This window comes from Ovis aries, chromosome 1 (genome assembly GCF_016772045.2).
Source record: "Ovis aries strain OAR_USU_Benz2616 breed Rambouillet chromosome 1, ARS-UI_Ramb_v3.0, whole genome shotgun sequence".
Lineage (NCBI taxonomy): Eukaryota > Metazoa > Chordata > Mammalia > Artiodactyla > Bovidae > Ovis > Ovis aries.
This window is the reverse complement of record NC_056054.1, coordinates 243,042,538-243,057,541: the sequence shown is the minus strand read 5'-3', so window position 1 is coordinate 243,057,541 and position 15,004 is coordinate 243,042,538. Positions and strand designations below refer to the sequence as shown.

The window sequence follows — 15,004 nt, the reverse complement described above, 5'->3', positions numbered from 1 at the left end:
TCTCACTTGTGAAATAAATCAGATGAAATCCCTAGTCTGTCTGAAATTGAAGATACTACAATTCAATTGGAAATTCAATAAATAGTGTTCATTTAGTTCGGATATCAGTAAATGTATCTAGCAAAATAAAATCATGGCTTATTCTATCTAGATATTCTTTCAGTCCACTGCATTCTCTTTCAGTCCATCATTCTCTTCTAAACATAAATGACAAATAATAAAGAGAACAAAATCATTTTAAATTATTTTATTTTTCATAATTTTCTAACACACAGTGTTAGAAAAATGAAATTTGGCACCATGACTTAAAACTTTTTTTCAAGTTTAACCTTTAAATTAAAAACAGTAGCTACAATGAGAATATTTAAACCTCACTCAGAATAATGGTGAAAAAAATCAAGTCACAAAATTGTGTTGGGGAATTTTTTGAAAGTGGGATAAAAGAAAAGTAATAAAAACAATAAGAAGTATAAAATGGAGACTATGCTGTGAAGAGAAAAATGTGAATCACCCTCCTGAAAAAAAGAATTAGGAGGAAGACAGAGGGTAAAAGGGAAGAACAAAGGCTCACCAACTTTATTTTCCTGATATAAAATTCAAGTACTTAGAGCTTTATTAAAAAAAAAAAGTCATGTGTTACTATTAAATCTCAATGAAATTTTCCTTTTCCTCATTTTCTAGAATTAAAAATGACCCTGTCTTGACTTAAGGACACTTGCTGATCTTAAGTTGATGCTTGATGTACTTTTAAGAAATAGAAAGACTTGAAAGCTTTCCTAAATCTAACATCTACTTAATCTAATCCACCTTGGAAAATTTATCTGAAGGAACATAAGGCTTGATTTCTAAGGAAAATGTAAAAAATAATCTAACAATCTACGTTTTCCACTGGATATGCACTTCAGTTGTACTTTGTGCTAAGTTTCTTGAGGAAAAACACTGTATTATATATTGTTCCTCATATTCCTTCAACCACCACCAAAAAAGGTCCCAATATAGGTGGTCAAAGAAAGTACTTATGCAATTAGTTGCATACAAATTCAGTTAGAACTCCAGTTTTCCTGCATTTCAAAACTTGAAATTTTCATTTATATCCGTTTTGTCTACATGTTGATAAATAAAATTCTTCCCACTCTTTTAATAAGAAAATATTATTAGTCTCATTTGTCACTTGTACATCTGTACCTGAATCAACTAAAACACAAATTCGGAAAATTGTCATTATTTTCAGAGACAATAAGGCATAGAAATAAATAATTGCTTTTACATTTTTTTCCTTTCTCTTCTTCAATCTGTGTTTTAAGGCTCAGAGCAGACATTTAGAAATATCAAACAATTTTTTTAGGAAAAGTTTTTCAAATGTTTAGCCTAAAATGAAGTTGTTCTGTGGAAGTTATTTAAATATTCCTCTCATCTTCTCAAGGACAACTTCAAAGGCATGTTCATGCCAGCCATCCATTCCAAAAGAAAATTCAATTCAATGAAAAGAAAATAACTTAGGGATCTATAAATGACACAGCGATGTATCTTGTTCCATTTTTAACAGGAAGTCCTTCATGCAGATGGGTGAGTCTCCCTGGATGCATGAAACTCCAGCCTTTCCTTGGTGACTCAATAGAGCAATTGTACCTTAGAAATTTGCATCCACCTCCCTAAAAGGATAGAGAAATAAATGTATCAACTTATTATATTTCATTTTTAATGAGTGATAAAATTCAAATGATGCTATCTAAGCAGAATCTAAACAAAAAAAAAAAAAGATAAGGCAAAGGCCATTTCATACGTGCTGCAATTCATGGGGTCACAAACAGTCAGACACGACTGAGTGACTGAACTGAACTGAATATAGAAAAACCATAATTACCTGAAAATCTTCTCCCACATTATTGAGTGCAATGTTGATGGTAAATGTAGAAGCATCATGATGAGGGCGAAGGGAGCGCTGTCTTTCAGGGGAGTATTTTACTACAAAATTCAAGAGTGCAAATCCCTAAAAAATGCAAAGTAAACTAATGGATTTGCTCATCAATAAAAACATAAAATAACACATTTGTGTAAAAACTGGTAGGAGTAGGTAGCATGGTGGAAGGATAACTACCTTAGTATAATAGCCTGCAAAGACCTTCAGTGTGACCGGTGCAATAAACTCCCGGATAAAATGAAGCCATACATTCTCCAGACCAATTTGCTTCATGTGGATATCATCAGTTGGGACATTTTCATAGCCACCAGATATACGGCTATCCTGGAAAGAGCATTCATGACATCATAAAGTGTCGTCCATGTGCAATTCACACTCACTTTGTCTTGGAAATTTTTTCAACCATAAGATCATAATAGACAATAAAAATAACAGTTCAATTATGGTGTACCATCTGCTTTAACTGCAAGACTATCAAAATAACTTAGATAACACAGCTTTGCAAATGTATCAGTGATGAAACAAACTATTACAGAGTAAGTAGAGTGCTTTCATATTTATTTAACAGATATGTGAGGTCTAACAAGAAAATAAATACAACTGATCACCAAAGCCTTTCCATGTCCCCTTAAAAATGAATTTTTTGTTTTTTGTTTTACAGTGACCCTTCAGAAAGTCTTGGCTGTTTGATGGGCATAGATTTTGTTTGTCTGCACCTTGGATTACTACCTGTCACTGCAAATAAACATTACCTGCCAATCTCCTCACTTCTATCTTGTGGCCCCCAAATTCCTTCCATGATTGCTTTTCATTTCCCTACAACCTGCCAACTTCAAGTTATTCCTCATACTTCAAACTTCTGCCTTCCTGATCAGCTGACTAGGTGGGTATATATTTGAGCAGAGGCATTAATATTCCAGAGTATTCCACTAAAATTCCTTGGTACTATAAAGAAGCTGGCATTTGTGGGTTCTCAGAGGAAAAGAAATATATTGAACCACCAACAGTAATGCCTCCTGCCAAGTCTTTGAATGTAAATACAATACTGAATGACACCAAAGGCATTCAAACAGATTCCTCCTTCCTATGTTTACACACAAAAAAATAGCTTTGGCAGTGAACCAGATAAACTTTGTTTTGGTATTTTCACTACAGCTCACTGTGAAAACACAGAGAATTTAAAAAAAAAAAAAATGGCTTAGAGAAGAGCAATATCACACAATAGGCCTATATGACCTTACCATCCCCAGTCAGAGGACACAGACCCTGAAGGATCACTCAGTGTAACTGGAGATGAAATTGAGGCCCAGATAGACTAAATGTTAAAAAACGATTAGCAGAATTAGATGAAAAACATAGTTCTCTTGACAGCCTTGGCTAGCCCCTTCATTGAGGTCTAGGACTAAGAGATGTAAGACAAAAAGGACAAACCTCCTCCACTTTCTCTAAATACCGATACTCCTCCTTGCCCCACATATATATTTTAGTTCTTAATGTAAAATGACAACTTACATGATGTTTCCCACCAGACCACTGGCCATAATGCTCCATTTCTTCCACCAATTCATCACAGGCTTTTTCAGAAAATATAGGAAACCAAAAAACATCTGGACAAGGCTACGTATAAAACATGACACCACCATTAAGAGAGTAACATTTTGCGTCTTTTTATTTACAAATGTCATTTCAAAAGTAATATTCAGTATTTATCTCATTTAGATGTCTTTTTAAGAAGTTTGCCCAACAATACTGACACTACTGTTACAAACAATAGATTTTTAAAAAACAATTTCTAAGACTATTTTTTTGCATTTTAACCTCTATGAAATCAAGATGTGTTCTTAGACTCACAGTTGGCTAGGCAGCCACTGTGATATAGCTGCTAATGACACAGGGATCTGGTCAGATATTGATTCTGTTCTCAACATGTGTGCATGTATGCATCTGTATGTGTGCAAACGCATATACACATTTAGTTGGTGTTACGTTTGTTAATCTGCCTTTTGAGACATCTTTTTAAATGATACATTATGATTTGTCATTGAAATGAAATGTTATTATGTATACAGTGCCCTATGACATACAACACCTTTGCCTCAGTAAATCTAACATAGCTCTTTCAATGTGCATCATAGTTTAATTGGCAGTAATTTTTTTCCTTTCTCACAGTGAACAAAATAACAGCATCTCAGAATTAAAGGCCCTTTACATTCTCTGAAATAAGGTATTAGTAATAATTTGGAACATTAATCTAAAACAGAGTTCATTTTTGAAAGGAACCTCTTTGAGAAGTGATGTTTGGAGTCCAATTTCTTCAAAGATTAAATTTCACTGAAAGAGGCTTACACCAGAGATCTGTCAAAAATTTATTTCTGAAATGGTTATGACATTTGAGTATGCTAAAAAAAATAGCAAGACCTTAATATTATTGCTAATTTTCATTTTTCTACATGTTAAACTATATGATCTTCAAGGCTGTAAAATTGGTAATTAAGTCACATGAACTTTACCTAAAGGACAGTTTCTCTACTTTCACAACATCCTCTGCTAGAGAGTATTACATTAATAATATTCCCTACCAGAAAGTATTACAAAAATGCTCTATATATCATAGTAATTTCCAATACAAACCTGTTCAACTATATTTTCAGTGAAAATCTTTGCGTAATCACGGTTTATATACTTTTCCTTCCAGTCCTATGGAGAAAAAAAAAATGATTGCTCAGATTAAAGCAAAAACCTTTCCACGAATACTTTTAAGGAAAATATAAAGTATATGCACTTTAGAAACTGCTCAAGCAATTTATAAATGACTATGTGTAGTAGACAAAATAGAAACTTTCAGAAACTAGAGTTTATGTTTTCTAAACTTTGCCTGATTTTTTTGTATGTTTAAAACATTCTGTGAAATGCAAAGTTTTTATTTATGCAGATTTATAACTCTATTTTAAATTCTGAGTAATCTTATAGTGTCTATATTTGTATGCTATATTCTATGGATATACATGAGTTGTGTATGCTTAGTCCCTCAGTCATGTCCAACTGTAGCCCCCAGGCTCCTCTGTCCGTGGGGATTCTCCAGGTAAGGACAATGGACTGGGCTGCCATGTCCTCCTCCAGGACAGTTATACATAGGCGTAGGCAAATATGTGTTTTTAAAAGTGAAAGATAGGGAAAATAATTCTAGCAACAAACATTAGTAGAAATTAGCAAATTAATCAACTTGGCCTTGCTTATATACTTTTATAGTGAATTACTCTAAAATGATTTTTATTTTTTTAAATATATTCAATGTATTTTCACTTTAGCTTTAGATTAGTATCAAAGAATGCTCAATGGGGTTACTAACATTATCATAACTTTCAGTTAACTGAAATTAAGGTTTAAGACCATGTATTGAAAAATAGATCCTCTTCATATTAACTCATGAACCTGAATCTTCTCTTAACCCAATCACTGACACACCAATCACACACTAAGACACAATCTTTGTCAATATCAACTAAGGAATCTTTTTCCTAGGTTAAGTGTTTTACTTAAAAACCCAATATTTAAAGGGTATATCTTAAAATAAGATTCAATATCCATAATGATCTTTTCTTAAATATATTTAGACTGTTTAACAAAATTCTTAGCGTTTTCTTTGCAAAGTACAAATAGTAAGCCAGTAGGGAAAAACTGAGGTAAGAACTCAAAATAATTTCAATCAAAATATATTTCAAAAAATATTTGTCTGAAATATATCTTTTGAGGCCACATTTAAAAAGGGTCCTGATAATTTATTTGCCATTCTTAGTTTTACATTTCTCTGCTTATATGTAACTCAGATATTTTTAGATATGGAAGAACCAAAATTATCTTCAAATTCTTTAACAAAATTAATTTATACACAGTATGTCACTATAAGGATCAAATTACTCATTATCCACTTTAATTGGTTCTCTGATCCCAAAATCTGGGGGGAAATTAAAAGTAAATAATCATACATAACATTTCAGAATCTTTAAAGATTTTTTTTCTTTTTTTTTCAGAATCTTTAAAGATTTTTAAGTATTCTTTCTTGGCATCATTATAGATTTTTGAAGTTAAAGAAACAAGACTCTAAGATTTTACATTAAAGCATTAATATTAACTTTTTATTTTAGACTGTTTTCAAATATCACTGAATAAACTGACTTTATTAATTTCTTAGTAGTTCTGATAATGGGGTAATATTAAATACTTTGCTATGGGATATCCTTCATGAGACATATCAGTCAAGCTAATTTACCAAAACTAGAACAAAGCCATGGAAAGAAAACCAGTTCCAGTTTCTGATATATTCTTCGCATACTCTCCAAAGATTTAAAATCTCACACAAATATCTATATTTCAGGATATAATTGGGACATTTTTTTTCAGGAAGCTAGTATTAGCCAAGAAATCAAATAATTATATCTCTCAAAATACCAAGAGTTCTAGTACGAAAGTAAAATAGGTAATTCCATCCTCAACATTTTAAAAAAGAGCCCCTTTCAATTCTACTCCTGTGAAAGATGGAGATACGCTGCTAAAGTGAAACAGAAGTACTTTTAAGACAAATAAAAAAGTCAAAAGATATTCTTTTTCCAACAATAGAGTTTTAGAGACCATTAAATTTACTATTCCCCAAAGTCAACACTTCTACAAAGTAAAAGACATTTCTCATCAGGTGGACTGAGTCTTCGTAATTTAAAACTTGACTACTAGCAAGGAAAAAAAGCATAGATTTTAGAGAGTATTTTCCCTTCAATAAATGTGCCATCTTGCCTAAAGAAAACCAATTAAGACAAAAAGGAATTAATTCTTGCATGATTCAAAAATTATAGAAAGGAAATAATTTTGGACATAGTTTCCTCAACTTAAGATTTTCTCTATATGCTGATTCTACTTTGCAGTTTTCTCTAGCTATCTTTAGAGTATATTTACAGAATTTTTACTTTATTTTAAAATGCATTTTCTCAAACTAAGTTCTTATATTTTCTTTCCAAAACTCAAAATGTAATATTGTCATACATGAGCTACTCATAAACATTTTCTTCTGAAATTGAGATTGAAAATTTATTGGTGTCTTGAAATACATATAACAGAAATATTAGGAGAAATCAAAGAAACTGATAATTCCCTTATTCAAACTTAATATGCCTTTAAAAAGAAAGTTCTTAGCCAAGAAATACAATAAATAGGCCTGTGATTACATAATTGAAAATACTTCTTTAAAGTCTCTTGCTGTATTTCTGTATTATTAACCTAATTGATTTATATCCATTTAGAGTTATAAAAAATAAGTAATAAATGAAGTTGAGCATGAAATACATACCACAGGATTTTCAAAAATCTGCCAGAGGTCATTGTTAAAATGGGAAATATTGTAATTAGCAGTTGATAATAGTCTTCCAAATTCATGTCTATTAGAAATGTACATAAACACACCCTATATGCCAAAAAATAATAGTATTAATAATATTGAAGGAAAATATAAGAAAATAAGTTTAACCACAGGAAAAATTTTACAAGAGATATAAATTTCAACTTTTATCTCTTATTCAGGAACATGCATTTTTATTTTTCATATAAAACATGCATAACTTAAAATAAAAGTAGAATTTGATTAATTATGAATTCAGACACCACACAAAACTAATTGATAGCACTGACACTCAACTGAAAAAAAGAAGAGGAAGAAGGACTGTTTTTGTCCCTTTCTCACTGGTCCTAGATGTAGACATCAGGGAAAAAGAATTCCTGTTTGAAAGCAGAAATATTTTTTAGATGCCAAAGTGCAATTAATTGTACCTCTTTTGGCTTCTTTTCCTTTCAAAGAAGATATCACATTTTTTAAACAAAAATTCAAATGTCAATATTTTATCAGTCTATTTCATACTTTTACATTTTGATGTTTAAAGACTGAACACAAAAATTACTCCTGCATTAAGAGGCAACTAAAGAAAATCAGTTTCTCGTCCTTGCCCCAAACCTAATAAATATGGCAAACACCATTAAGGTAGGGTTGTTTCTTTTTGTACCTGTTTTAATGGTAAAAGAGTTAGTTATTAATAAAAAGAAAATTAGCGAAGAGTAATCAAATCTCATTTAATCAGGATGTACTTTATACATACTCCTACCTCTTCTCTCCTTAAAAAAAAAAAAAAAAAAAACTGGAGAAACTAGAGAAAGTGATTTGTATTTAACTTTTCCGTCTGTCACCCATAAAATGCAAATCAGCCCGAAGAACTAAGAGTTGAATATCACACATGCCTACCCCCAACACACAAAATACACGCTCACATATACAAATTCAGAACCAGTAAATACCAACAGTTTACACCAAGCTAAATGAAAAGAAGACTCTTAAAGAAACTTTACTTTAGGCAATATACAGTATCTAGTATTTAAAGTAAATAAACAAAATAAAAGTAAATAAAAATAACACCTTTGGGGGGCTGAGCATTTGGAATGTTTCCGGAGTAGGGGAGTCTTTTTCCCTTTGTAAAGTCTAAAATGAAGAGAAGGATTGGGTAAGTTGACCTGCACATCCACTCTCTCGGGTATTCTTAGGTAAATAAAAATAGCAGCCCTTGAGAAAAAGCTGACATTCTGAAATGTCCTTCACAGACAACATGCAGAACAAGCAAAGCTTACAGTGCACACAAAGAAACAACTCCAGCCCTTTTTTTGTTTTTCTGTTGGTCAGACATAAATCCAAGCTCATTCCTTAGTAACAGAGTTTTCATTAGACAAAGAAAAAAAAAAAAAGTGTAAGAGAGGCCATTCCAGGGTGCGCTGTTGAGTCAAATTAGCCAAACATGAGCACAAATTACAATCACAAGTACTGAGTACATTCAGTGTAACAATGGACAAAAGTTTGTAGGAAAAACAAACATATTCAAGTAATACATGCCTTACTAGACTAGAAAAAAGTACTTGCCAACTTTCCTGAGTTTTCCATAAACATATTTGCTTATACACATTTGAATAAAATAACCCAATCATTTCTAAAACATAAAACCATATAAGTATGTTTTAAGACACACTTATACATTTTGAAAAACAATTTTCTACAATCACTTCAACTTTTATAATGAAAATATATTATAGACTAGCGATGTATCAATTTTTTACATAAACAGACTACATATTTTAATCCTTCTCCCAGTTTAGTGTAAGGAACCTATTTTCTCAAAGTATGGGATTAATAATGACAGAGAAATATTGGATATTGACTTTAGGACAAGAGTGTGTTTTTCTTAAATATGTAAATCATCATTTCACCCAGGCTTCATCTATTAAGTTTAATTAGGTAAGATTTTTAAGTATAGAATTTCAAATTAAAGACAAATTCTTAAAAATGCAAAGTTGATTTGTAACCAATCTATCCTTACGATTGAATATCTTATTGTTGCCTGTGAGTTAGCCTAAGCCAAACTTTTTTCCAGTTGTTTCTGCAGGTGTTGCACAGGCAAATTATTCTCCATAATCGCTCCCAATATTTCAATACAGAACCAAAAAAATTGGCTAGTACTTACAAATTAGAAAGAAAAGGGCATCAAAACAAATGACACATCAACTGGTCAAGCAAGCCATCTTACAGAGACATTCAAGCAAGCCATCATCATATTCCCTACCATTTCTCTAGCATTTCGGCAAAGAGCCATATCAGGATCCAGTTTATCACGAACAAAATAGTTCCTTTCATTCATCTCTGATCGGAGGGTCTTTCCTTTAATTAAGTACACGTTAGCCATGTATGGGACATTCCATATCCCTCTGAAAGTAAAGATAAGACATTCCAAAATACCACAAATACAAAATATTTAAAGTTTTATTTTTATGGTTTTAAAATAAATGCCTTGTATGTTTAAAATTTTGCATATATAAACTATGGAGTCAAGTTACACACAGATACAAACACATCTCATGATATCTGACATATGTACACACACACATACATGAGAGCATTTGGTAAACACTACATGAGTGAATGAGTGAAAGTCGCTCAGTCGTGTCTGGCTCTTTGTGACCCCATGGACAGTACAGTCCATGAAATTCTCCACTCTTCTCAGAGAGGGCAGCCTTTCCCTTCTCCAGGGGATCTTCCCAACCCAGGGATCAAGCCTAGGCCTCCTGCATTGCAGGCAGATTCTTTACCAGCTGAGCCACAAGGGAAGTCCAAGAATACTGGAGTGGATAGCCTATCCCTTCTCCAGAGGATTTTTCCCAACCCAGATTATGAGCTATATCAGTTATCTCCCTATAAACTTCATTTTAAAGTTGATATGTTTGGCATTTTAGCTGTCATCCCTCACTTTGTTGATCAGTTAGAGTACAATATCCTGATGGGCATTTATGATTAAGCACTTCAATAGCAAAAACATCACATCCAGCTCACACTGGCTTCCCAGAGCACTGAGCTTCCCTTCCCAAGTCTACACTCAGTGACCACATTGGAAACTTGAAATCAGCCATAGTAGATGTATTCAGAAGACAAAGATGGGCAAAACTACAAACCAGGGCATCTTCAACCCCAAGAATCAGTTATTAGATATTTACCAGCACACCACTGAACACAGCCTAAAATTCTCTTAAAAATTCAGTCTTTTGAAAGTCATTAGAAAGAAAAGAAAGAAGAAAGTGAAGTCGTTCAGCCGTGTCCAACTCTTTGCAACCCCATGGAATGTAGCCTGCCAGGCTCTTCTCTCCATGGCATTCTCCAGGCAGGAATACTGGAGTGGGTTGCCATTTCCTTCTCCAGGGGATCTTCCCAACCTAGGGATTGAACCCGGGTCTCCCGCATTGCAGGCAGATGCTTTAACCTGTCATTAAGCTATCTCAATTATCTGTAGAAAAAGGAAGATATAAACATAGCTTGAAGTACACAAGTGATGGAAGACACTGTTTATTTCATCCTTCTTTCTTTCCCACACTTGTCTGCTTACTCTGAACATGACTCATTTTCTAAAAACAACAAAACAGAGGTTTCACTTGAAGGGATATATTTTGCTTTCACAGAACAGAAAGGGAAAATCCTGACCAAGGAAACGTAGTCAGAGATTGAAAGCAATATATATACTATCATTTTGTCTTACTAGAGGAGCTTCAGAGGAAATGTTCAATCAAAAATAAATAGTATGCCCACTGAATTCAGAAATTTATCATTGGTATGGTAAAGAGTAGACTGTTTCATACACATACACACACATACACACGTTATAAGATGTCATTCTTTCATGCATCTCTTATATATAAGGTACATTCTTCTATTAACTAAATCCAAAGCCTCTACTTTATTCTTTTCCTTTAGACAATGACAGGAAGTTGAGGTAAAACAGCTTAAATGAAATAAGTGTTTTCTATTTCTGCGAAGCCTTATTTCTGCCACACCCACAGACAACATTAGGCATATGGTCTATACAAATCATCCCAGAAACTATTAAAGTACTTTGAAACAACAGAATATGATTTTAATAGTATTTTCTCAGCTATCATGCTTCTTAACTGTAGCTAACAAAAGACTTTATCACATTTGTATCATTCAAATTAACTATTACTGTTCTCATGCCTATTATAATTTTCACAAGCAAAACATCTCTTTACAACTCAACTTTTCAACAAAAACTGTATGGGTTTTTTTTAAAATGTTAACCCTCTTTAATTGAGCTGATGTATCTGAGAAATTAAGCAAAGCACTTAATATCTCAGTCACTCTGGTTCAAGTCAGCTGTTTGAACAAAAGGATGGCATTCTTCTCTGTTTTAACCTCAGCAAAAAGCTAATTCAAATGTGATCATCCTTTAGTTTAAAAAAAATCAACTTCTGTATCTGAAATAAGTATAAATAATGCACATACTTGTTAGCAAGTATATTCTTTTTAGACTCTAGAAAATGGAAATCATACGGAGAAGAAACTTCTCTTTAAAGCAGAATACCAGCTATATCAAACAGAAATTCTTCGAAAGGAAATGATGGAAGGTTTAGATGTTGGTGTTTTTGTTGACTCATTTATAAATTTTATAAGCTATCAAACAACATTCATCCTGGCCACTAAATAAACTAGCTAAATGAAATTCCCTTTCCAAACTTTAAAGAATATTACTCTTCTAACAACTATAAGATGACTACCCATGGTAATCATACACTATCTTTTAGTCTTTACCACAACTGAGAGTGTGTGCTTTTGAAGATTTACAACATTAAGAACAATTTTTAAAATATTAGTTTTATACTAGTATTGCAGGATCACAAGTGGTCTCCAGGGTCTTCACATTTCCATTTAACATAAAGGAAAGAGATTAAAAAATGTTTGAAAACTCAATATAATATTATAAAATCATATCTTTACATAAAGATATTTCACATGAAAAGATCAAATCAAGTAACTTACACTCTATTCCCTTGAACAATATCCACATAATCTTCAGATCGAGCATAGTATCCATCAGGACTCAAGGCCCCCCAGAAGTTGGACCACAGTTTTCCATGACGAGTTACAAGAGGAGCAATGATCTTCCTGAGGAGAGAGAAACAAATTCAGGTGATTATCCATTTTTTAACTGCCACAAAATTATGTGTTTGGGGCTTAACATGACACAGAAAACAATAAACTTTATTTAACACATATGCAGTTAGTCCAAAAACCTAAAATAAAATAGAGAGGAATTTCCTCCCTTCACTTTTCCTTAAACAAGTACATTGCTGATTTTCAATCATGCTTGGTAAAAAGACTAATAAAAAAGAAAAAGTAATTGAAAATGTGAATGAAAGTATAAAAATAATTTTTAAAAGGACCATACTTACATCCAATAAAAGTATAAGAATGAAACTAGATCACTTTCTAACACCGTACACAAAAATAAACTCAAAATGGATTAAAGATCTAAATGTAAGATCAGAAACTATAAAACTCCTAGAGGAGAATATAGGCAAAACACTCTCAGACATAAATCACAGCAGGATCCTCTATGATCCACCTCCCAGAATTCTGGAAATAAAAGCAAAAATAAACAAATGGGATCTAATTAAAATTAAAAGCTTCTGCACAACAAAGGAAAATATAAGCAAGGTGAAAAGACAGCCTTCTGAATGGGAGAAAATAATAGCAAATGAAGCAACTGACAAACAACTAATCTCAAAAATATACAAGCAACTTCTGCAGCTCAATTCCAGAAAAATAAATGACCCAATCAAAAAATGGGCCAAAGAACTAAATAGACATTTCTCCAAAGAAGACATACAGATGGCTAACAAACACATGAAAAGATGCTCAACATCACTCATTATTAGAGAAATGCAAATCAAAACCACAATGAGGTACCACTTCACACCAGTCAGAATGGCTGCGATCCAAAAATCTGCAAGCAATAAATGCTGGAGAGGGTGTGGAGAAAAGAGAACCCTCCTACACTGTTGGTGGGAATGCAAACTAGTACAGCCACTATGGAGAACAGTGTGGAGATTCCTTAAAAAATTGCAAATAGAACTACCTTATGACCCAGCAATCCCACTTCTGGGCATACACACCGAGGAAACCAGAATTGAAAGAGACACATGTACCCCAATGTTCATCGCAGCCCTGTTTATAATAGCCAGGACATGGAAACAACCTAGATGTCCATCAGCAGATGAATGGATAAGAAAGCTGTGGTACATATACACAATGGAGTATTACTCAGCTGTTAAAAAGAATTCATTTGAATCAGTTCTGATGAGATGGACGAAACTGGAGCCAATTATACAGAGTGAAGTAAGCCAGAAAGAAAAACACCAATACAGTATACTAACACATATATATGGAATTTAGGAAGATGGCAATGACGACCCTGTATGCAAGACAGGAAAAAAGACACAGATGTGTATAACGGACTTTTGGACTCAGAGGGAGAGGGAGAGGGTGGGATGATTTGGGAGAATGGGAATTCTAACATGTAAACTATCATGTAAGAATTGAATCGCCAGTCCATGTCTGACATAGGGTGCAGCATGCTTGGGGCTGGTGCATGGGGATGACCCAGAGAGTTGATGTGGGGAGGGAGGTGGGAGGGGGGGTCATGTTTGGGAATGCATGTAAGAATTAAAGATTTTAAAATTAAAAAAAATAATAACCTAGATGGGAAAAGAATCTGAAAAAGGATGGGGATATATATTTATAAGTAAATCACCTTGCTCTACACCTGAAACTAACACAACATTGTAAATCAGCTATAATCCAATATAAAATTAAAACTTAGATTAAAAAATTAAAAAAAAATAAAAAAAATAAAACCAAAGGACATTTCCAAAAAATAAAAAAAATTAAAAAAAATAAAAAATAAAAGTAATTTTAATCATTTATTAAATTATTAAATCATTTATTAATCATTTATTTTAAATATTTCAAAAATTATATTCAATGAAATCAAATACTTTCATTGTTATTAGGCAGACATAACAGTCCCTAGTACATTAAGGTATCTCATAAATATTTGTTGAATAAAAAAATTTATGAAGATGGGCTGAGATATTTGTAAACAGGCCAGTTTTCCTAAAGTTGAGTCCTGCCTGAATTACTTTAAAGTATGCTGCAATTTTTTTTTTTAACTTTTATAACGGGTTGTGCTAGCCCTGGCAACACTGAACATTTTTCTGGTTTTTGACTACTTTAGAAAACAAAATAGAATAGCACTGTCTCACTATTTCCCAGGAAAGAATTCCCTTTGAGACAAGTATGTGTTACAAATTCAAAACATGTCAGACTTCTTCTTAAAGAAATCTAATTTATAATGCATCAGCATTTTTCAGAGGAAGTAACAAATTCTGAAATTCCACTAGAATTAACTTAAAAATGAACTAAATTGTAGTAGTGTGACACAATTTTGAAGAAAATCTCACACAGCTCCTCCAAGAGGAAGGTAATAGACCAACTATCTCCACAAAAAAACCATTTCACAACACTCCAATCTTGTGAAGACCAGGTGTGTCGTTCCTTTACCTACGTAAAAGTAACACAGAGTCTACAAATACACTTTATTAAAAAGTTTGTAGTTTATTTTTCCTGGTTCCTATTAGAATAAAATGTTAACAAGATACATC

At 32.7% G+C, this 15,004-nt stretch overlaps 1 protein-coding gene across 4 annotated transcripts in view; it reads right to left on the bottom strand.

The window, feature by feature from the left end:
• Positions 1-232: 232 nt before the first annotated feature.
• The window catches only part of PLOD2 (procollagen-lysine,2-oxoglutarate 5-dioxygenase 2), a 119,630-nt gene continuing 104,858 nt past the window's right edge, over positions 233-15,004 (bottom strand). For 2 of the 4 annotated variants that reach the window (XM_060405538.1, XM_027959595.3), the window contains 9 exons: positions 12,321-12,446; positions 9,565-9,706; positions 8,373-8,435; positions 7,260-7,373; positions 4,553-4,618; positions 3,434-3,538; positions 2,099-2,245; positions 1,865-1,990; positions 233-1,652 (listed from right to left, as the gene is read on the bottom strand). In XM_060405538.1, the coding sequence (XP_060261521.1) occupies positions 1,497-1,652; positions 1,865-1,990; positions 2,099-2,245; positions 3,434-3,538; positions 4,553-4,618; positions 7,260-7,373; positions 8,373-8,435; positions 9,565-9,706; positions 12,321-12,446 (1,045 nt within the window). In that variant the 3' untranslated portion in view covers positions 233-1,496. The remainder of the gene's footprint in view (positions 1,653-1,864; positions 1,991-2,098; positions 2,246-3,433; positions 3,539-4,552; positions 4,619-7,259; positions 7,374-8,372; positions 8,436-9,564; positions 9,707-12,320; positions 12,447-15,004) is intronic. The other 2 variants (XM_060405541.1, XM_027959598.3) reach the window with 1 other exon arrangement.